Source organism: Acipenser ruthenus, chromosome 13, assembly GCF_902713425.1.
Source record: "Acipenser ruthenus chromosome 13, fAciRut3.2 maternal haplotype, whole genome shotgun sequence".
Classification (NCBI taxonomy): domain Eukaryota; kingdom Metazoa; phylum Chordata; class Actinopteri; order Acipenseriformes; family Acipenseridae; genus Acipenser; species Acipenser ruthenus.
Window position 1 is genome coordinate 31,369,634 of NC_081201.1, and position 22,227 is coordinate 31,391,860.

General features: G+C 39.0%; 2 protein-coding genes across 3 annotated transcripts in view; one reads left to right on the forward strand and one right to left on the reverse strand.

The window, feature by feature from the left end:
* The window catches only part of LOC117417773 (cartilage acidic protein 1-like), a 29,650-nt gene extending 22,015 nt beyond the window's left edge, over window positions 1-7,635 (reverse strand). For both annotated transcript variants that reach the window (XM_034030067.3, XM_034030068.3), the window contains exons 1-4: window positions 7,576-7,635; window positions 3,899-4,095; window positions 1,722-1,918; window positions 384-520 (exon numbers count right to left, since the gene is read on the reverse strand). In XM_034030067.3, coding sequence (XP_033885958.2) covers window positions 384-520; window positions 1,722-1,918; window positions 3,899-4,089 — 525 coding nt within the window. In that variant the 5' untranslated portion in view covers window positions 4,090-4,095; window positions 7,576-7,635. The remainder of the gene's footprint in view (window positions 1-383; window positions 521-1,721; window positions 1,919-3,898; window positions 4,096-7,575) is intronic.
* A 5,784-nt stretch (window positions 7,636-13,419) lies between these two features.
* LOC117418052 (uncharacterized) lies at window positions 13,420-21,205 on the forward strand. Its single transcript, XM_034030598.3, has 7 exons — window positions 13,420-13,555; window positions 16,075-17,047; window positions 17,493-17,674; window positions 17,832-17,902; window positions 18,337-18,432; window positions 18,577-18,717; window positions 20,185-21,205. The coding sequence occupies exons 2-7, from the start codon at window positions 16,091-16,093 to the stop codon at window positions 20,235-20,237; spliced, it is 1,500 nt and encodes a 499-aa protein (XP_033886489.1). The 5' UTR covers window positions 13,420-13,555; window positions 16,075-16,090; the 3' UTR covers window positions 20,238-21,205.
* The last annotated feature ends 1,022 nt before the right edge of the window (window positions 21,206-22,227 follow it).

A 22,227-nucleotide genomic window follows, 5' to 3' on the forward strand; every position in this document is an offset into this window, starting at 1 on the left:
CTGAGACTGGGTGCAAACTACCACCCTTCTTACTCATCCAAAAAGTGATAACACATCACCACAGGGCTCTGACAGCAATGTGCAATATTACTGCCTCTCTCTCACTCGTTATCCACAATCATAGTTCAATTAGCATACAAAACCTTACAAATTCATTAATTTTCAACTGTCTTCTGACAAGATATGTATGTATTTATTTAATTGTTGTTTATTACTTTTTAACTATGGGTTTTAATCAATTCAACTTTATATCTCTTTTACATTTTAGCCTCACCTAGATCTTTCCTCACTGCACAATAGAGGACCCAACTGGCTAGGTGCCTGTTGATTAAATATTAAATTGAATCGTAATGACTGCATTAGAAGTGAAGGATTGTGGTTACCATTCTGTCTAAGCAGGCCACAGAGCGCCCGGCCATGCGATTGGCCACTCCTCGGTGCACATTGATGTCATCACTCAGGAGGTCCTCAAAGCGACCATTCCGGAATTTGAAGAGCTTGTCAGAGTATGTGGCCAGACCTGAGAGAGAGAGAGAGAGAGAGAGAGAGAGAGAGAGAGAGAGAGAGAGAGAGAGAGAGAGAGAGAGAGAGAGAGAGAGAGTCACCTGTATAACATTAATCCTGGATAACTTAACCTTACCTTAGGTAAAATCGTCCAAGGTCCTAATCAGGGTCTGCGAAACGATCACAAACAGATTTTAGACACTTAACTGAAGTTCTGTACTTTCCCTCCTGCTGTTTAACACATGAGGCCTGTAATTTTGACTCATGGGGTTATATTTCCAAAGCGTTTACTCCAGTCTTTAAACTCCTATTTTTTTAATGGAGACAAATATCTCTTAATTTGACGAAGCTAGAACTGAACAACTTTGAAAATATGGCCCAAGGTTTCTTAAAATAAAATATTTTTTTTAGTGAAGAAAATACAATTTCATGAGTAACAGACTTCAAATAGCTCATGAGCTTTATGAATAGGTGCAACTCACAGCAACCCTCACATCCCCACTTTTTCTCACTCCTCACTGTGTGTTAACCAGGGCATCATCCACACCTTAAACACCTCTACGAACACCAGTGTCACCTGCCATTGCGACCTTGAGTCTCGCAGACTGTACTGCACACAGCTCCCTCTCAAGAAAGGGAGTGCGAGGGAGGGATAAAAGGAAATAGAAGTGATAGAGATAATAAGAAAAGTATGCTCTATGCAAAGTGTTTGGCTAAACCAAGTTCAATTGAGTTTGATATTCAGCTTTGCTTTGTGAATAGGGCATCATGTGAGATGGAAGAAAGGGAAGACAGTGTAGAGAGAGCTGGAGAGAGAGAGACAAAGCCCCGAGCCTCCCCGATTGTCTCGGCTGCGTCAGTGGAGTTGTTGAAGTGAGCGGTTTCCTCCTCTCTCTCTCCCTATCTGCCCTATTAGGGGACTGCTGAATTGAGCAAACTGGAAATTGATACTGTACATATCTGGAAGTCTATGGATGCAGATATTTCCTGCCCAAGGTACTGGCTCTGGTCCACTTCAAACAGCATTATAAGGGGTTACAAGTTAGGATCATTCTAGAGAGCTGCCCAATAGATATTTATTTAGGGTGCTTAAATGATTTATAACAAATCTACATGCTCTCTCCCCATGTTACCGAATCTCTCTCACCCACCGACTCTCTGCTATCTTTTCCCTATCCTCTCCAAACCCCACCACACCCTACCCTCCCCCTCTCTACCCGAGAAGGCGTTGTTGGTATTCAAGAAGTAAATCTCCTCCCTGCCGTCCCCATCAATGTCACAGGCTGCCACTGCAATGGCGTTGCCTTGGCGATCACGTAGTGCATAGAACGGGGAGCTCTTGTTGTCCACAGCAATGTTATAGAGCACCTTCCGGCTATTGTCATACTTCAGCACCAGATTGGGCCCGTTATACCTGCAACCAACACAGAGTAGCAAAAGTTACACTGCAAAAATATGTTTATGAAAAACAAAATAAATTAGACATCTAATGCATGCTTTCTTTAAACTCATAGTCAAATTTGTCTTGTGTTGAACAGTGTAGCTTTTGTCCCCAATTAAATGATATCATCAAACCCCAAAGAACTTAATACAGGCAGAAGCAGATAAATATTGATTCTTGCTATAGTTTTTTTTTGTCTTGTCTGAAAAATTAAGATAAACTCAATTTGTATTTGCCTTTAAAAAGCCTGACAGAGATATTTGTTTCACTTAAAAGTACATGTTTGCATTAAGCCAAGCTAAGCCGCAAAAAAAGAGTTGTCATTCCTGATATTTGTCTGCATTCTTATTCAACACCATGAGTAAACATTGTATACAAATCTACAGCCTCTGCTTATGAAACGTTGATACTTGTGTAACCTGACAACTAGCCAAAAACTGTCAAAAACATGTGCTCGTGGCTGTACTGTAAAAGTAAATCTATTACAAATACACAAAACTACACTATAGTCATACAGCAATGTAGCCCTGCACTTGAGATCAGGGTCTGATATTAGAATTATGAGAACAGAAGATAATTGCCATGTCAGTGGCACAAAAATGTAGTCATGCAGTCTGTGACTCCAATTTTATAAATGTTATCATTTAAATTTTGCCAGTAAATTTGCATGGTGATTTGGCAGTTTTCGGTGTTTTTATTTGTTACCACACCATGCCAGAAATTAACATTTTTAACTGAAATTGAAAAACAAAAAACAAAACTAGGAATTTAATATCTGCAAATGGATTGCATTAATAAGTACCCTAAACTGCTATATCGATTCAAGGAATTACTGCATTTCAGTCATCACAGTTGCTCAAATATTAGCTTGTTGTGTGTCATTTTGTACTGACAGTGTTTATCTTAGCAAGGATCACAAAGGGAACTGTGTAGGGATCTTATTTCAATAATAGTGAACTGCAACTCCAACAAAGATATGTAAATAGTTTATTAGAGTTTAACTCATAATTGCAAAACACTCAAAGATGGTATTGTATTATTTAGTATTGTGTAATTGTGTAATGTAGTATTGTGTTATTGACACACTGTGCTGTTCTACAAGCCCAGAGGACCCTGTCTTCTTCCACCATCCTGGCAGCCACCCATGAGAGGACCCAGGGGACTGAGACACCACAACACCCCCCTCGCCGTCTCACTCCCTGGGGAGATCATTTCGAGCAGACCTGCCATTTTTTCACGGCTCAGAGAGCGCTGTCTGATTATCTTGATTTATATCAGAGCTAGCCTGATGGCTAAAGTCAATCAGGCTTTCACGGAAACAATCTCTCTCTTAATAGATATTTAAATACCTGCTATATATAAAACAGGTAGCTTTTCTGGTGTGGTCATTGCCCAATCACAGGTGTGGTCATTGCCCAATTATGTAATTGGTGCTTATTGGGGAATGGCCACACCTGTGATTGCTAGCAGAGACAGATTTAACCCTATCCCTGCCAACCTTACATTCCCACATACAGACTATTTCCAGCAGTAGGGCTTCTCCCCTGCGACACCAGGTAAGGCACGTTGAGATATACTTCGATAAGTCTTACTGTACAATAAGAAATGTTAAATGGCATTCAGCCAATAAAGGCCTTGCCCCCCTCCCCCCATCCTTTACAACATCACCTCCCAAGGGTGGTTAACAATATTTGAAATAAGTTAATATTTCAGTCATTTTTTGTCCTCAGTGTATACTGATGAAAGTCTTTTTACATCAAATGTTTATATGGACTGGGTTTGTACTGTACAATATACAAATTACAATATCAATTAATCTTGGTAATCTTAAATAATGACTGGTCCTACACACTATACAAATAACAAATGTATCACAGCAAACTTACTTACATAGACTTATATATTTCAAATAAAAAAAACGAAACTAGACAGACAGACAGGTCCAGTACATACCCTGCCACCAGCACCTCTAGGTCCCCATCTCCGTCCACGTCCGTCACTGCCAGCCCATAGTTGAGCTGGGTGGGGTTGTTCTCATAGTCTGGGGGCAGCACCATCTTGGTCATTGCCCTGAACATGGGCTCTGAACGTTGGACCCAGGAGAGAGAAAGCAGGAAAGAAACCAGCAACCAGGTCTGCATCATCTTCACCTGCATACACAAACAGAGCCTGTCAGGGAGATCACTGTCATTGATACATGAGGTGCACTACCAGAACAGTGAATCAAGCTTGCCTGCAATCACTAAAGTGTACTGACACTGCCCCTCCACTAGAAAACTATAGAACAATTGACATACAGTGTGAGATTGGAGCTTCTCCTGGCATTCGATTTGAATTGTCATTCAGACCAATATTCTATAGGGGCTGTTAAGTAAACGTTCCTCAACCAGTGAATGCCAAGTTATAACACTGCTAGGGAACTCACCTCTCTCCATCTAGCAAGCAATTTGTGGGGCTGAGCAACCAATTTTGGCAAGTCACCATGCAAGAAGATTATTCCAGTAATAAATAGCGACTCCGCTAAACCAGCAGATACTGCCTGACATTTAAACAAATGGCACTGGTGTTGCCTCTCTTTCTTTTACAAAAGTAATCACCTGTATTTAAACTGAAACAGAACATAAATAGCGCTGCGGCAGTCAGGGTTAGCAGCAAAACAAGATGCAAAGAGGCAAGCTAAAGCAATCTGCGGCGAGAGGAAATAATCACAAAGAAGAAAATCTGAGGCAAAAGACTGCTGTCATTTGATTTCAAACACAGACTGGAAAAATGTGTACAAAATTAAACAGTGTGCTTTCTCTGAAGCAGCATGGACAGTGTTGTCTAGTGGTTAGAGCTGAGAGACTGGCCTTGTGGTTAGAACTGAGGGACTGAGAGGCAGTGTTGTCTAGGGGTTAGAACTGAGGGACTGAGATGCAGTGTGGTATAGTGGTTAGAACTGAGGGACTGAGAGGCAGTGTTGTCTAGTGGTTAGAACTGAGGGACTGAGAGGCAGTGTGGTATAGTGGTTAGAACTGAGGGACTGGGAGGCAAAGTGGCCTAGTGGTTAGAACTGAGGGACTGAGAGGCAGTGTGGTATAGTGGTTAGAACTGAGGGACTGAGAGGCAGTGTGGTATAGTGGTTAGAACTGAGGGACTGGGAGGCAAAGTGGCCTAGTGGTTAGAAATGGGGAACTGGGAGGCAGTAAGGTCTAGTAGTTGTAGAATTATAGCTGAAGGACTGGGAGGCAGTGTAGCCTCATTAGAACTGAAGCAATATACAAGTAATATAAAAAGGCCATAAAAATAATCAAGAACAGAATATGGTTTAACACCAGTGTGCAGTAAACCATAAGTACAGAGAAGTATAGTAAACCACAGTAAAATGTATGAAATGCATAGTGTTAATATGATATAATAATACATACAATCCATTAGTTTGTTAAATTGTTGGACTTTTTTTTGTCCATAAGTAATAATTATTAAACACGTATTCCCAAACCGTCTATCTCTACATCTTTAGTAGCTTATTTAAGAAAAGGATGACAAACCCACATAGAAATGGAATGATTAATAGATCTACAATATTGCAACCATTTTCCATTCATATTATCCATTGCCTATTGACTGAGTACATGATGGCTAATGAACTAGAACAAGTTTGTAACGCAGAGAGCATTAGAATGAAGATTTGAGGTGGACAGCAGGTTTATTGCAGTTGACCATATGTAACACGGGCTAGATCAGCAACGTATCTGTTAAAGAGCCTGAGCCATCTCGTGAAACTTTGGGATTATTGTCAATGCATAGTGACGGTACACAATACCTGCATTGTATATGCATATGGTGAAAGACTGACAACTAGAGCTGGAGAGCTGGTCCTGTCAAAGTACTGGAATGTAACCATCAGAAAGAGATATGATGACAGTAGAAACATATCTGAAAATGTCCTTTGAAACTATGCTCTCTTTCATATATATATATATATATATATATATATATATATATATATATATATATACCACATGGGACAAGGCTAATTTTATCATGGGGTTTGGTGAAGGTATTTAGATCTGTCTCGAAGAGGTGTCAAAAACTAAGACCTTTTGGACAGATTCAGAACCAGTGTAGGCTTATATGCCCCTCCAAGCACTATAGCTTAACATTATTAAAGTATACTGCAGTACACCATGGTGAAAGCATAGCAAAGTGAAGTAAAACAAAAACATAGTGAAATCCTGAGCAAGCTAAATCTGAGGTAAGTATGATAAAGCATTGGAAAACACCAAGGTTACCACTGCAGAGCATAGCAAACGCATGGGACAGTATAAGCATGGGGAAACACATTGCAAACAATCACAGTGCACATTTACACATTTTGTACAGTAATATGCGTTTATTATATTGCATGTTTTTCTTTCATTAGTTAGCAGCATCTTTTTTTTCTATATCAAATTACGAGAATATAGCCATTGTAAAACTGACCTTGAGAACTCTGCTTTAGATCACTAAAATAGATCTTTTGTGCCCCACTACTTTCCAATGATGTCCCAATACTAGTGGTTGGGTAATGTGTGTTTTATATTCATATATACAACCTAATGTAGTGTGTAAGATACAGGGACTGGTCCGTGCTATAATAAAAAAAACCCACATCATTAGAAACAGAATCTCCATTTGAAAAGCTCTGTTCTTGTAACAAGCAATTTAAGTATTTATTTTCTCTCTAGTACAGCAAAATCCTAATGCTGTTATAATTGGGATTATATAGGAAATGCTGCACACACAAAAAAAGAAAGTCATCACTCTTGCATGGACTGATAATAACATTTACTAATCTGAACTGTGGATTTTTACTTGTAGCAGATTTTAAAATTGCGGCTATCATTTCAAACCTATACTAGTAAATTCTGTTATAAATGACCCAGAAAGCGCCTGGAAATTGTGAGATAATAGTTAATGGCTCTTTAAATCACTGTGCCAGTAATACACCAAGATAAGTGTGCTTGTAGTCTTTAAGGATTGCTTATAAGCAAAAGACAAACTATACACAGCAATGCACAATAATCAGATATCATTGGACAAACACCTGAATGGCTGAAGAGTTTCATAATCAAACATAGATCACAAATTCAGTGTTACGGAGACCATTATAAAACCCAATGTTTTTATACAGATGTGCTGTGCCAGAAATATTTCAATCAATAATATAACAATGAGGAATATAACCCAGTTTATTTGTATAGAGCACAGAACAAATCCATTTGCAGGTTTCTAATATTGTACCCGTCGTTTTCCTGGATGCACACATAGTTGGAGTTAAAAACCTTGTAGAAAAACTTGGTAGTCCAGCAGTCAAAACAACAAATAGAGAATAAAGAAACCCACTACAACCACTGGAGGAGGAGGGGGCGGGGGCTAAGAAGGGTTCAAATAAACAGATAAATAAACTACACAAATGATTTGTACATGATTAAACATGCTTTGAAAGTGTACTGTTGCATACATTTTATAATGGAATAAGAACTTGCAATAGAGTGCACCTGCATTGGAGTGAGCCCCCAGCCCAGTCCACTCTCCTCTCTATCTACAGTAGTTGTAACAGCCCTGCCAGCACTGGTCTAAGAGCAATAAAGAGCTCCGATACTTACAGAGTTGAAAGATCAGTCTTCTACCAGCCTGCTGCCAAAACTTCAGCTCTGGTGCTTTTCTAGCCACTAAAATTCTCTAGTTTTTATACAACTTCTCAGTTATGCAAGCTCTTGTCTAACAGCCTAGCCAATCATAGTAGGGCACAGTAAATATTAATGAGTTGGTTTGACCAATAAGGAGGTTTTATGGGCGTGTCCTGCCAGGAGCATTCTGATTTGTGCTGGTGTTTTTCTAGTACAGTATAGTGCACAGGAAAGCTTGATAGAGAAAGGGGCTGACAGACAGAGGGGGAGATCAATGGAATCCCAATAGATGGATGATTTCAGTATATTTCAGGATCATGCTGTCCAGTCTTCTGCTGACTATAGGTGGATTTAATTTCACCTTCCCTGATCCATATCTATAACTTGTTATAAAATCATATATCAGATTAATATGGGTTATCCTCCTTCTATTAAGCTGCAGTTGAACTGAAAGTGCATTCAGATAATTACTAGTTTAACTTTAGTTTAAATGTTTTTGGAGCTTTTAACTACACTATACCTGCAACTTCAATTCAGTATAACATTCTAAATTGACAGTAACAGCCTAAAGTTAATACTTGTACTGTACAATGCAGCTGCATGGATAGCTGTACTTGTATTATTTATGAATGGATTAGTATTATAATTATGTAAACAATATTTGGTCCTTTCTGGAAGTAGTTCCAACTATTTAAAGGTTTGTAGTTGTTCTAAATATACATAATCAAGTACTGTAGCTTTCGTTATGTCCACTTTCTTTCACTGTTTCACAGGTTTATTACACAGAGTTAATTAAAAACTGGAGTCAACAAAAAGATGGTCTTCAACTAGATAAATTCAAATTTTCAAAACTGTTTTTTGTGATTCAGTTGGTGGATTGGGAGCACCTTTATTAATATAAAGAGTGTGTGTGAAGCACAGAACAGCCTCAGTCAGAATGATCGTAAATGTAAGTCCCTCATCAATTCATTTTTATTTCCAGATTAGCATTTCTCTGGTTAATCAACCACAAAGGATGCTCCAGCTGACCTCCTTTCAATGGCTGAAGGTCACACAAAAATTAAGGGAATTTTCATTTTTATAATGAAAATCTATATTTTTGTCATTTCTGAATGGAATTGAATTATCATTTAATGCACTATATTTAATAACGTAATGATATCAGCTCTTTATGTGTTTCATATGAAATGTTATTACAAAAACACCATTTATAAATTATAACCCCCTACTGCTGCAGGTAACTATGTAGCATAGTGGCAAGAAGGTTTCAAAATGATCTGGGGACATCAGCTTTTAAAACCTCTCCTTGCATTTCAGGAGTTGGATCTTACACTGTTCTCACAAGTTCTTTGTATTTTGCTAGTTTTCCAGATTTTATTTTTGCTTCGTATCAAGTGAAGCTAATGTATCCTGCCACCACACTATAAATTAACTTCTTGTGCGGCAGGAATTAGGATAAATCACTTTCATGCGAGTCAAAGTTAAAATAATAGTCTGAAAAACTTAACAATCAATTGCCCCATGATAAGGAAATAAGTTGTTGGGGTTTAAGTGTATTGTTCTGCAGACCCATCATGCAGCATCCATAATGCTATGCTCTGGAGAGTGTAAAAATACAGCTCTGGGGACCTGATCTGTGACCTTTGCAGTAATCCACAGTTCAAAATAGTGTGTGGAATCCCTGCTCAGTGAACTCACAGAGGTATTGGTAAACTATGCCACTTGATGGAACGTTTATGCATCATGACACCTCCTCAAATCTTCACGTACTTCTTGACTGATGAATAAATCAGATTTATCGTGGTGAATGCATGTTCCATTAAACCACATTGATGTTTTGCCTAATAACAAAATAGGTCGTCATTGATTTACCCAGTTTACACATCCCACATGTGAACCTCAATGGGACTGTACTGTTACATTCCCAAGAGTAAAACTACACACAATATAAAGAAATGGTGAAACTTTATTAAAACTGACAGACTTTTTCAACCTTAAAAGTGATTAAGGATTAGCTGGAACCGTCTTCTAACTTTGTTATGACTTAATTTTCCAAGATCAGTTTTACACTCAGATAAAAATCTGTGATGTCTGTTGACCAGTTCTTCAATCCATAATTAAGCCTTCAGATTATTGGCAGTCCAGTTTGTTTACTGTCCACAGATTAATTAACTGTAAGGTAGGGACCCAAGTTTCCCACAGTTTTTGATCACCTTGATGTTCCAATTCCCTCAAATAAGCACATTGCATATCTTGATAAGTTTTTAGTTAGTTTAAAATAATTGCATCAAATCAATAAATATTATCTTTTTTTTTTTTATTATTTTTTTTCTTAGCAGACCCCTTTATCCAGGGCGACTTACAATTGTTACAAGATATCACATTATTTTTACATACAATTACATTGTTTTTTACATACAATTACCCATTTATACAATTGGGTTTTTACTGGAGCAATCTAGGTAAAGTACCTTGCTCAAGGGTATAGCAGCAGTGTCCCCCACCTGGGATTGAACACACGCCCCTCTGGCCAAGAGTCCAGAGCCCTAACCACTACTCCACACTGAATGGTAATTCTCTTGGTAATATAATATTTTGTACTGCATGGGGACACTGCACCTTTAATATGTATATAAATACATATTTTTAGCAAGTCGAATATCCTCCATCTTCTGCAATGCTGCTGGCTTCATGGCCTCTCTGCAGGGGAGTAGCAGGAGGGAAAGTGAGGCTGCATTGAATATCAATTAAATTGCACTCACCAAAAATCTGATTCGGAATTGTGCCATAAATCTTTAAGGGCTATTTACACTATAGCGTTTATTCGCTGTGTTTTTACGCCTGACGTTTCGCTGTTATTTTTGTATTCAGACTTGCGTGTCAAGTATCACTGGCAAGATGGGGGAACGTCTGATTATAGCACAGCCTCCTATGGATGGCACTGGTGATTTGGTCACACAGGTGTTCTATTGGACTCAGATCAGGAGAAAAAGCTAGCCATGGCAAGACCTCGACATTGTTTTCTTGAAGTCGTGCAATTGTAATCCTAGCACTGTGTGGTCTTGCATTGTCCTGCTGGAAAATCGACACTTCCGGATTGGCTTGCAGGAACAGAGAAACTGTTGCCTCAAGGACTTCGTCAATGTATCGCTGAGCAGTAAGGTTGCCCTCAATCTTCACCAAAGGTGTTCTTGTGTTAAAGGAGATTCCTCCCCACATCATCACACTTCCACCACCCCACTGGTTGGCTTGAATAACGCAACAGTCAGCATAACGCTCACCATGACGTCTCCACACACGTTGTCTTCCGTTAGGTCTGTCAAGAGCAAAACGGCATTCATCAATGAATAAAACACTCCACCACTCTCTCTGCTGCCACCTCAGATGTTCTCTGGCCCACAGAAGACGGTGATTTCGTCTCTCAGCTGTCAACATGTTACCCCTGAACGGCCTCCGAGCATGCAAATCATTTTCATGCAGACGGCGAGCTACAGTCATTCTGCTGATGCAGGTTATTTCTTCCTGGAATTTCTCGTGCTGTAGCCACTGCAGTCTGAAAATGATTACGCAGATGGATCAGTCAGATGTGACAGTCCTGGGCCGGTGTGGTGACCCTCTGCCTCCCAGGACGTGGCCTGTCCCTCACAGAGCTGGTTTCCTGGTTTCTCTGGACTAGTCTGCTGATTGCTGAAGCAGAACATCTCATTCTCCGGGCAACTTCTCTCACAGACAGGCCCCTTCAATCATGCCGATAGCAACCAGGCGATCTTCATTACTCAAGCGGGGCATGGTTGTATCTTTCGCTGTTCTTGAGTTAATTAAAATAATGTATTTTTGAATGTCTCTTTATACAGATTCTTAATCAACTCATTTTGGCAATTTTAACTCAACTCAAATACCAAACACTGAGCACCTGGCGTTTCTATGAAATCACATGACTTGAGCTCAGTATTTTGTTATCCCAAGGAACAATACTACTCAAACAATCAATGAACCTATCTGCTCACTATTTAAAATGTAAATAACATTATGTATGTACCCAATGAGCTATTGATGTAAAACTTAGACTAGCGTTTTCATTGTGCATCAGTATGTTATATGTATATTTTCCCCAATAATGTAAAACACTGTCTGTGCTGTCTGACGTTACATCTGCATTGTACAATCTACCTGTGCTTACTGTGTTGTTTATTTAAAAAATTAATAAAAAAAGAAATAAAAAACATCAGGATTCATCGAAATGATTGTGTTTAGTAGTCCTGTCTGTACTTCTAATTTTGTTTAAACAATGTTTTTATTGCCAATAACATTGTTGAGATTATTTGTTACCAATACCACAATTTGAGATTATATATCTATATACCGTATATTTCAGCTCTTGCACAAGGTGGTACTCCCTTAGGGTTTCCCGTTAGGATGAATCCACATTCTTCTCTTTCTTTCTCTTCCTCAGAGTAATAACCATAGACAGCTTGCACCCGATCCATATTGCTGTCAGATTGTATCCAAATTTTTCCAAATCCAAATCTTTCGATTTTTTTTCGCAGCGATGACGCTCAAGTGTTAAAGGTAATATCCCCATATTCGATTTTTACCCTACGCAGCGAATAAACGCTATAGTTTGAATAGCCCTATAGTGTGACAAGCCCTTTAATGTGAAAGATGTTTAATTATATAAACCAGAGATCTGCCCTCAAAAATCCAGGAATTCAAGTGAAATAGCAGCAGCACTTTTTTAACCCAATGACATGTACAGGTGGAACAAAACCAGAGGTCGGCCAACGAGGGGTCCCACAACAATGGAACTGTAAACTAAATTAAGTCACGCCTTTTTGTTGTTCATTTGAGTTTTTGAGTGTTAGAGAATACATCTTAGCAATGACCACCCTCTATACGCAGCTCTCCAGTGCTTAATAAGATTTACAAAATCATAACTGGTTAAACATAAAAGGCATAAGAAACTAGTATTAGATATATGCGGCGACCAGTTCAACAAATAATTAATAACCCTGAAATATCAACGTGTTTTTAACTGCTATAAATCATTTTTTAATTTAGCGTATAATATCTGATTTATGCTCTTCTGGCTATAACATTGTATAAAAAATCTGATGTTCACATATTGATTGGCTGGTATAATAGTCTTGGTGTTTTATAACTGATCTCAGAGAAAAAACCCAGATAAATATAGATGAATGTACTGTGTCAAAAAATATATATATATATATATATATATATATATATATATATATATATATATATATATATATATATATATATATATATATATATATTTAGAATGAATGTTAATATTCAGTACATTTAATTATGTACAATTAGCATACACATACAAATCTGAATCTTCAAATCATACCTTGGAGTTCATTATTACATACCAGGAATAGTATGTAGTCTGTAGGCATTAATATATTTTAATGTTTATTTTTATGAGTTTTGAGTCCCCAGCTGGTTGCCAGTAAGGGGCTTTTTGGTTCCTAGTAAGTGAAAAGGCTGCTTCATATCCAATAGCTTTTTGGTTCCCATTGGAGGGTCTACTTAATTTATCAGTGTATGACTTTCTTCTTAGTAAACTAGCCTTGTTTCTTGTAGAGACTGGCATGACATGATAGGGCAGATAAGCCTGTAGATGATTGGTTTGTATTGCCAGTAAACATGCCGATTTGGGGTACATGTTTCCCTGCAACAAAACATGGCTGGTTGAGCTTCCATTTTGATTTGGAATCCAGTAAATGGGCTGCTTGCTTTGCTGGTAAAAAGAGTGGTGGGCCACCAGTTTGGAGACCTATACTACTGTACGTGATGGAGGAAACAAAAAACTACATCTCCCAGAATTCCTATTTTTGGAAGTGCGTGATGACGCCCTGCGAAAGTGAAGGCTAAACATCGGTTGTTCACCAGCCGGGCTTGGACAGAAAACAAAATAATAACACACAAGGTACCCTTAAAAACTATAACTTGCATTTATTTTCTGGTCTCATTTAACGTGCTGAATGTTTCCTAAAAACAAAAGAGAGGTGTTTAAAAAAAAAAAAAAAAAAGATATTATTTTGTTTGCGCTTCCTGGTTTTTATTTATGTATGTATAGGTCTGTAGCGGTGAGTTCAAAATTAAATTTAATTGAAAAAATATGTAAAAACCAAAACAAGGAAACATTTTAAACTAGGGACTGGTAAAATATGCCCTAAAACGACAGGCATCGATAAACTACATAAGTAACTTGTGAAGCAAACTGTACAATTTTGAAATGCATATCGGTACCTACTGTTCTAATAAATATATTTTAAAATGAGTAAAGTAATGACTGTATGGACCAGTTTGAAAAAGGGCACAGTTGGAGAATAGCGAGCCTAGAATTTCAACAGGTGGAGCAATACGGGGGCCAATTCGTCGTTGAGTGTGTATTTGATTTGTGTTAGGTTAGAAGATTGTGTATTTATGTACGTATAGATCTCTTGTATAGGCTAATGAGACAGATAGTTTCTTGGAGGATACTAAAACTACTGTTCTTGCCTGGAATCCCTTCCAAAGTGAGCCATTTTCCTGGAAAATAGTTTAATGTGTACTACATGTAAATCAAATCCAGACCAAAAATAAAACCGCTTAGCGTTTTTACACCCACTGGGCTGTTTATGGAAAGCCTGTGTGCTTTTCTACCATGATTTGTCCTTTTCACTGTTGATTAAATCCCTCCCAAATTATTCATTTTTAAGCAAGTGATGACCACGTCTAAAGTTATTGTGTCATGTAATAATAATTGTTGTTGTTTTTTTTTTTTTGTTTGTTTGTTTTAGAAGATATTATTAATTTATTTAGTAGTTTTACTCTCAATGTCTAATCAGAGAAATAAATTAGATTATAACTTTGTTCTGTTTATAATAAAATGTTTATGGGGATGGCAACTGCTTTGTATATATTTCAGAATGGCATCAAGCCCTTTCATTAGCCTTCCTAGGCCCCTGTCTGGACATAAGTAGCTTCACAGGCTACTCTGACATTTAAGTCAGATTTGTAGATTTTTTCAAGGACAATAAATGTTGTTAATAACTTTAACATATCTATAGTTGAAGGGGAATGAGTCCCTTGCTGGAAAGAGTGGGAACTAAGGCCACTGTATGCATAATTTCCAGGTGACTCTTGGCATCTCAAAGTGATGCAGGGAAAGTGTGTTACTCAAAGACAGAGCGCTGTCACAATTGTGGATCTTCCCTCCTATCGTTGCACTCAATGGTAGACCCATAGAGTACGGCAATTAATTTCTGATCGATTCTACTTCCTGAGTAAAAGGGGAGACAAATAATGAATCTCTTCTCTGGGATGGGGCGCTGGTGGAAATGCAGGCTCTGTGTGGTGTGTATGCAAGGTGATTCATCAACCCTGCCCCCCTCGCCTCACCTCACCTACAGTAACAAGAGATCTTCAGCTGGTCAAATGGGGCAGACAATATGAAAAAAAAAAATTCCCCCCACCCTCCTCACTTTCAGATTGATTTGGATTTTCAAACCAGTGTAACTGACATATAACCTAAAATAAAGAATTTCAGTATCAACATGTGTGTATAATGCAATTTTGTATTACTCACTGAGTTATGCATAATTTATGCTTAAAGTAGGTTGATGTGTTTTGCGCAGTTGGCCATGTAATTCTTTTTCTTTATTCCTTATTGGTTTCATTTCCAGTGATGTTACAGATATGGGGCACTTGCTTCCTTGAAGATGAAAGTTAGCTGCGGAAGTACATTTTTTAATTTCAGGTTTATTGATCCCAGAGCGGTTTATTGCCTTATGACATCCATAATCACAACAACAGACTGACAAGGGCTATAAATAAGAGAAGACAGAGAGAAAGGGGAGAGGAGGAGAGTAGAGCCCCATCCCTCATCTCTCTCTATTAATTACTGCTCTTTCCTGGTTGGATTGATCTCACTACAGCCAGCCATAAATGTGACAGACATAGAGAAAAAAATAAATTTAGATTTTCTTTAGATAAAATATAATTTACGTTAAAACCAATTTAATTTCTCTTGTAGAATATAAAACAGTGTGTTCAGATTGACTGCTGACCGCTCACACTGTACACAATTGCTGGCAAGTTATTTCATCCTTTTCAAGTCTCATTTTCAAAATAAAAAAACGTTAACATTAAATTAGTCACAGACCATTTCATAAATACAATGTTTTGTTGGAAGCAATTCCCTGAGGGCTGTTCCTTGTAAGGAAGCTGCTGGAGCAGAGAGTACTACCCCATTCCATTCATGTAGTATGTTTGTTGCATGGAATTTGCTTATATAGGATAAACAGATTTTTGTTGTGATGTGTTTTTACTAATACACAGAAGTTTCATCGTCACAGCCTTGCTAGTAGTCTGACGTTCATTGAATTGCCCACAATGAGGTGTTTTCTGATGAAAGTCTTTTCTTTTTAAATAGTGGTAATAAATAATGCTTTTTTTCTGTAGGTTGTCGTGATTGGTAATGGACCAGGAGGAGGAAAGGAAGCAAATTAACTCCAAAAAGCCAGACAGGGCACTTTATGTCCCTAGAAGGCAGCAAGCGAATGGGGAGCAGGAGAAGAAAGGAGAGCTGCTGAAGGAAGGGGCCCTACGCCCCTCTACTAGTGAGGAGCCCAAGAGGCAGGCTCAAAGCAAGACTAGAGCAAGGCCCCTTGAGGTTAGTGGGTCAGCGAGTGGGGAAAAGCAGAGGGAGAGGAAAGGGAGGCAGGTCAAGGATAAGGGGAAAAAGGGTAACATGAGTACTGGGGGAAGCAAAATGAAAAGGGACAGGGAAGGTAGTGAAAGTCAGAAGCAACTGGATGGTGAGAGAGAGGTGAGTCAGGGGATTAGCGATGGGGAGAAAAAAACAGAAACAAGGGAAGACACAGGAAATCGAGGGATAGCAGATAAAGAGGGAGAGGCAGGAAATAAAATAAATGATTTGGATCCTTTGGAACACCTTGTCTTGGGCGGACCTCAGAGCTGTTCTCATGAGGAAAACATGCAGGCCATCCAAACTGAAGTCTGTGTTTCTAAATCTGGCCCCCTTGGTGAAGCTGTAGGTAACGGGCTGTTCGAGACAGAGTCTGGTATGGGTGTGACAGTGAAGGGGCCCTTAGCAGTGAGTGCAGGTCAGGAAGAGGATGCCTGCCCTGGGACAGGGCTGGGAGAAGGACAAGGTGAAGGGGTGAAGAGTAACACATACACAGAGAACACAACACCTTCCCAAGGTACCCCTGATTGTTCCAGCACAGAAGGGACAGGCTTGCAGACTGAGGAGACTTGGTATGTTGAGAAGGTACTGAATGGAGACTCGGGAACCTTGGAACATTCTATCAGTACAGCATTAAGAGAGGATCCCAGTGACCAGGAGTCAGACAGCTGGGACACCCTATTTAACGACAAGGGAGATTGCCTGGACCCCCATCTACTGGAGGAGGTAACTGTGTGTTCTTCGTGAATGATGCACAAATGCCTTAAGCTTTTTTCTGTCAGTTTTGTACATAAAAATTTGGTCCTCCGTTCATCAAGGTTTCTCTGACAAACTGCTTTGTTTTCCTCTTCAGATTGATGAATGGGAGGAAAGGGGCATTATAAATAACTAAGCTGAAGCAATTTAGTTGGTGGAGTTATTGCTTCTAATGTACATTTTAAATAAACCTTATGATTCCAAGAAGACTTGAATTATCCAGATAAAAACTGAACCAGCTGTATACAGTTAGAACCCTTGCTCTTAACTAAAGTAGCATGCAAAAACACACTACCTCCTTTTAAAAAAAAAAACTTGATAGACTATTTTAAGAACATCAGGAGCTGGTTTTTTGTGCTGGGGTGTTGTCTAGTTTCTGATGGTGTATTCTGTCTGGTTGCAATCTCTCTTTCAGATATCACAAGATCAGGGGAAGGTAAAGAAGTCCATCCAGGAGCCCAGATTTGATTATTACAACTGGGCAGTCGAATCCGAGGTGGAGCTCAGAGAGGATGAGTTGTCCCACATCGTTGAGATCTACGAGTTCCCTTCAGAGTTCAAAACCGAGGATCTGCTCCGAACTTTCAACAGCTTCCAGTGGGTATTAATTGTGAGCAGAGAACCTCTGTTTGAGGGTGGAGTAAAAGGAGCATTCTATCTGGATAATAGCCTAATATAGAAGAAAATACTTTTAGTGGAAAACTGGAGTAAATATCACCTTTAAATCGGACACTAATTTTGGTTTCATATGCAGGCAAAAGGGGTTTGATATTCAATGGGTGGATGACACTCATGCACTGGGACTCTTCTCCAGCCCCATAGCCGGTGAGTTGTCTAGTGATATTAAAAAAAATGTACATAGGCTTTTACACCTGTTTTACTGTCACTTGCATAGATTTGTATTTTTGTTTATTAAATATTAACGCAGAACCATGCAGGGTTAAATTGTTGCATAACATTGTACCTGCATTTGTATTTAGTAGTTTAAATAATAAATGCAACAATTGGTGTTTATCATTTTATTTAAAATAATAAAATGTTTACATTTACATTGTGCAGTAATGTACCAATGTGCTTTCCTGTTCCCGTGCCATAAGAAATTAATCACAGATCGAACATAGTCCTTCCTTTTAAAGTCCATCTTTGAAAAAGTTGGGCACAGTGAGAACTCTAATTTTTGCACACTAGTGGTTCTTCCTCAACAGGAAAGACTAGCATACATACACACTCACACCTCTAACCCAGCTCTGTTAATCCAGCACGAGACGCCCTGAGAACAAAACACCCGTTGCTGAAGGTCCGCCCACTGTCACAGGCGTCCGCTGCGACGAAAGCTAAGGCCAGGGGATGTTCAGGTGGGTTCTAAACAGTTTAATCAACATGAGTAACTCCTATCAGGTCTTGATTTTGGAACATTGTTTCTTTGGCAACTGCATTATAAAATAAATAATTGAGTATTGTCTGTGTGTGTGTTGTGTTTTTTTTTTCCCCTCCTTCAGATTACCTCCTGCCTGCAAAGGAGCGCCCCAAGACCAGTGCAGCTCTGGCCAGAAGGCTGGTTATTGGGGCGCTGGGCGTGCGGAGCCCCCAGAGCCGAGAAGATAGGGATGCAGAGAAGAGGAAACTGCAGGAAGCCCGTGGTGAGAACACAGTATATGTTTCTATATTAAGTGTCACACTGGTGCAGTTTCCTATTTCTACCACTGGATGGGGATGTACTTCAAGTAATGCTTGTGTGTTCTCTGCAGCAGATTTTAGATGTTAACCCTTTACACTCCAAGCAATTTTCCCCGGTTGTACAGTAAGGAAAGCTTGCACTGTTATGTGGTTTTGTTTTAATTTACATTGATTTAAAAAGGATGGTGTGTTTAGAAGTAGATTTGTGTTTGTTAAAGATACTATAAGATTGACTAATACAAATTAAGAACGTAGTTATTTTTTAAGCTTTTGCTTCAGGGTATTCATATAATTGCTGGGGACAGAAAAAGTGATCAGTCCCAAGTGCTGGAAGTCAATCACCATTAGCAAGCACAATTCCTGAGTGGTTCCTGCTCTGTGGATGATCTATCCCTGGTTTGTACTTGCACTGTAGACGGAAGGGCAGACAGTGAGCCCCTTTCTACAGTGCTGTTAGCTTCTTTATTTCAACTGGCAATACATTCCTCATGTCCTCTGTGCTTTTGCGCCCTTCACCTTTCAGGCTCTCGTCTCTCACAGTCATTAAATTCACCAGTAGAATAAAAAGGAAAAAAGGAAAAAGATATATTGTGAGCACACAAGGGTTGCCCTGATGCTGTGTGGTTCAACAGAGGCTGTACTGTGGTGAATAATAACATGCAAGCGTGTATGAAAAGGTCTTAATAAATACCAGTATAGAGGTGAGACTATTAGGGCATCCCCCAGGGGCTATTTAAAGTCCCCTCCCACCCAGACCACCTCTTGGGACTTTCTTCTTCTCTCTGGTTTCTTGGTTTATTTTTTTTAAATTTCCCACTGATTTATAAAGTACAAATATACAAAGACGATAAATCATTTGTTCTGTACAATTCTTTAATCATGTGGATTAACAGCTTTCATTCCCAAGTGTCTGCATATTCTAAATGATCCTGATCTACCCCCTCAAAAAAATGCAGTGGCCCATGATGGAAGGTTAAAAGCGGCACACAGCTTATTAAACCAGGCATTGTCCATGATAGAAGATTAAAAGCGGCACACAGCTTATTAAACCAGGCATTGTCCATGATGGAAGGTTAAAAGCGGCACACAGCTTATTAAACCAGGCATTGTCCATGATAGAAGATTAAAAGCGGCACACAGCTTATTAAACCAGGCATTGTCCCCTGCCACTTCACTAGGCTTCTGGAGGCCACGCTTTTCTCATGTGTCATGGATCGAAGTCCAAAGCAAAGGTTCAGTGTTATCGGACAAAAACACATTAATGCTAAAAAGTGTAGTAATCTAAATTACAGCAATTCTTACAACATTCCACCGTCTCTTGCTCTTACTAATGTTAATGTAAACGCTGTCCCTGAACGGTCATGACGCTGTGGGTGTGATATTAAAAATGTAGGTTTATATTTATTTTATTATATTTTTTGTTCCCCCAGAACAAAAGCGATTGGTGGCCAAACAGCGTGAGGATGCTTGGGAGGGAAAATGACTGAGCATTTTATACATGACCGATTGTTGGTGAGAGATCAGCAGCATTATATATGGTGCATCGAATTCAGCTGGATATGCCCTTATTTGAAGATATTTAACAGGGCACCCATATTGAGCAGACATGCTCTCTTCTAGAGAGGCCCAGTTTCCATGCTGGGAATTTGTCTCGGACACTGCCATGGATATTTGAGCCAGTGACAGATGATGTATAGCATTCTCTCCTGATGCTGTGTGGAACCGAAGGTATTCACACAAGATAGCGTCTTTTTCTGAAGCTGAATGTTCAACTGAATGTTTATATACATCTTTAAGTAGACACATGTTTGCTGAGAGGTCTGTAATGCTGGGAATTATACAGGCAGGAGGCTTTCGAGTTTCAAAGTTAACTAAACTCAACCTGAGAGTTACTAAAAAGCAATCGACAGAAAAAAAAGTTTTGTTTGATTTTAATATCACCTACTTTTTTTTTTTTTTTTTAATTGTCAATTAAACATCACTCCGTTCATGTTTGGAGGAGCCCATCTGTCCCTGTGTATATGCATACGTACTTATGTCATAGTTACATTTTTACATGCACATACAGTGCCCCCTCGTTAGAAGGCAGCCCTTTACACCACAGAACAGTTTATAAGTTGGTATAGTCATGGCTCCTTTTTTCCCCTTGATGCTATTACACTGGCACTTGTAATCTCATTGTAAGGTAGAACACAAATTGCATGGCCTCTTAGCTCTGGCTCCCAACTACAGCATTATAAAGAGTGTGGCCTGTACTTTGAATGTAGGTCATGGTAATCTGCCTTTTCACGTTACTGATAGTTCTAATTTTGTATTTACAGTGGTGGCGGTGGATCTGTATATTACAGAAATTATAATACAAGTTGTAGAAATTATAAAAACTGTTGCAATAAAAGTTAGCCCCATTTTTTATGTCTTGGCCTCTTTAATAAATATTTTTGAACAAGCTTTTTTCGGCTATCCTTTTTGGCTTTGACAATTGCATGCACCTGCATTAAACAATAGACTAAGCCAAGTAGACTGAACGCGGTACCCCATGCAAATCTGCAATGTTTATCTAATTATTTATTGATGGCACAGGGTTATAGCAAAATCATTAAATGTATATTAATACTAGGAGAATGTTATTGGATTTATTATGCCCACAGTCTACATGAGGAATATTCTCAAGATGTAATATGAACGAGAGAGACCAGGGTACAGTGCTAGCCAGGGGTACCGATGTATGTTTTTGTTAGTATCTATAATATTAACTTCTTAACACTGTTCATGTCTACTTGAGTCTTACAGTTTTTACCTTACCATCTCAGATTACTAACTTAGCTTATCCAGCACAAAGCTGCCATGAAGCTAAAAATTTGGGGTATAGTTTTTCACTGGTCCACTGCCAACTGAACATAGACTTCAGAACTTGTTTCACTTGTGACCAGAGTGGAACACTGATTTCCCAGAAGTGGACCTGTTCCTGAGTGGTAGTCATTTATAAAGTAAGAGGTGTGTCCAGAGTTTGGGAGCCAAGACAAAGCTATGATTCACATCAGTCCACATAGCTGGCATTGTGGGGCGATGGGGGGAGGGGGACTAACCCACAAATAAAAAAGGTGTGTTTGCAAACAGGAAGATAAAATGAGAACACAGAGGCTGATTGTTCACACCAGTCCATTTGCTCTAGACACTGGTCCAAGCTGCTTCTGTCTTTCAGCTCCCCACAAGGTCATACTGCATCTTATATTTCCTCAAAGACTCCTCTCCAGTCACCAGGCCATACCAAATAACAACTAAGCCACAATGTTTCCCACTTGCTCACTTGAGGCTGATTATACACAGTCTTGAAAATAATACACATAACATTCATTGAGTTGCTGAGTACACGTTATATCAGTGCATGAAAAGGGGGATTGTTAGTTTGAAGATGGTTTAATGCATTTCTGACATCACGCTAATCAGGACACCTTGAATGATTAAACAAAAGT

Coding starts and splice junctions, on each gene's coding strand:
- LOC117418052 (XM_034030598.3), top strand. CDS start 16,091: ATGGACCAGGAGGAGGAAAGGAAGCAAATTAACTCCAAAAAGCCAGAC. Junction 17,048..17,492: donor ACCCCCATCTACTGGAGGAG/GTAACTGTGTGT, acceptor TCTCTCTTTCAG/ATATCACAAGATCAGGGGAA. Junction 18,718..20,184: donor GAAACTGCAGGAAGCCCGTG/GTGAGAACACAG, acceptor TTGTTCCCCCAG/AACAAAAGCGATTGGTGGCC.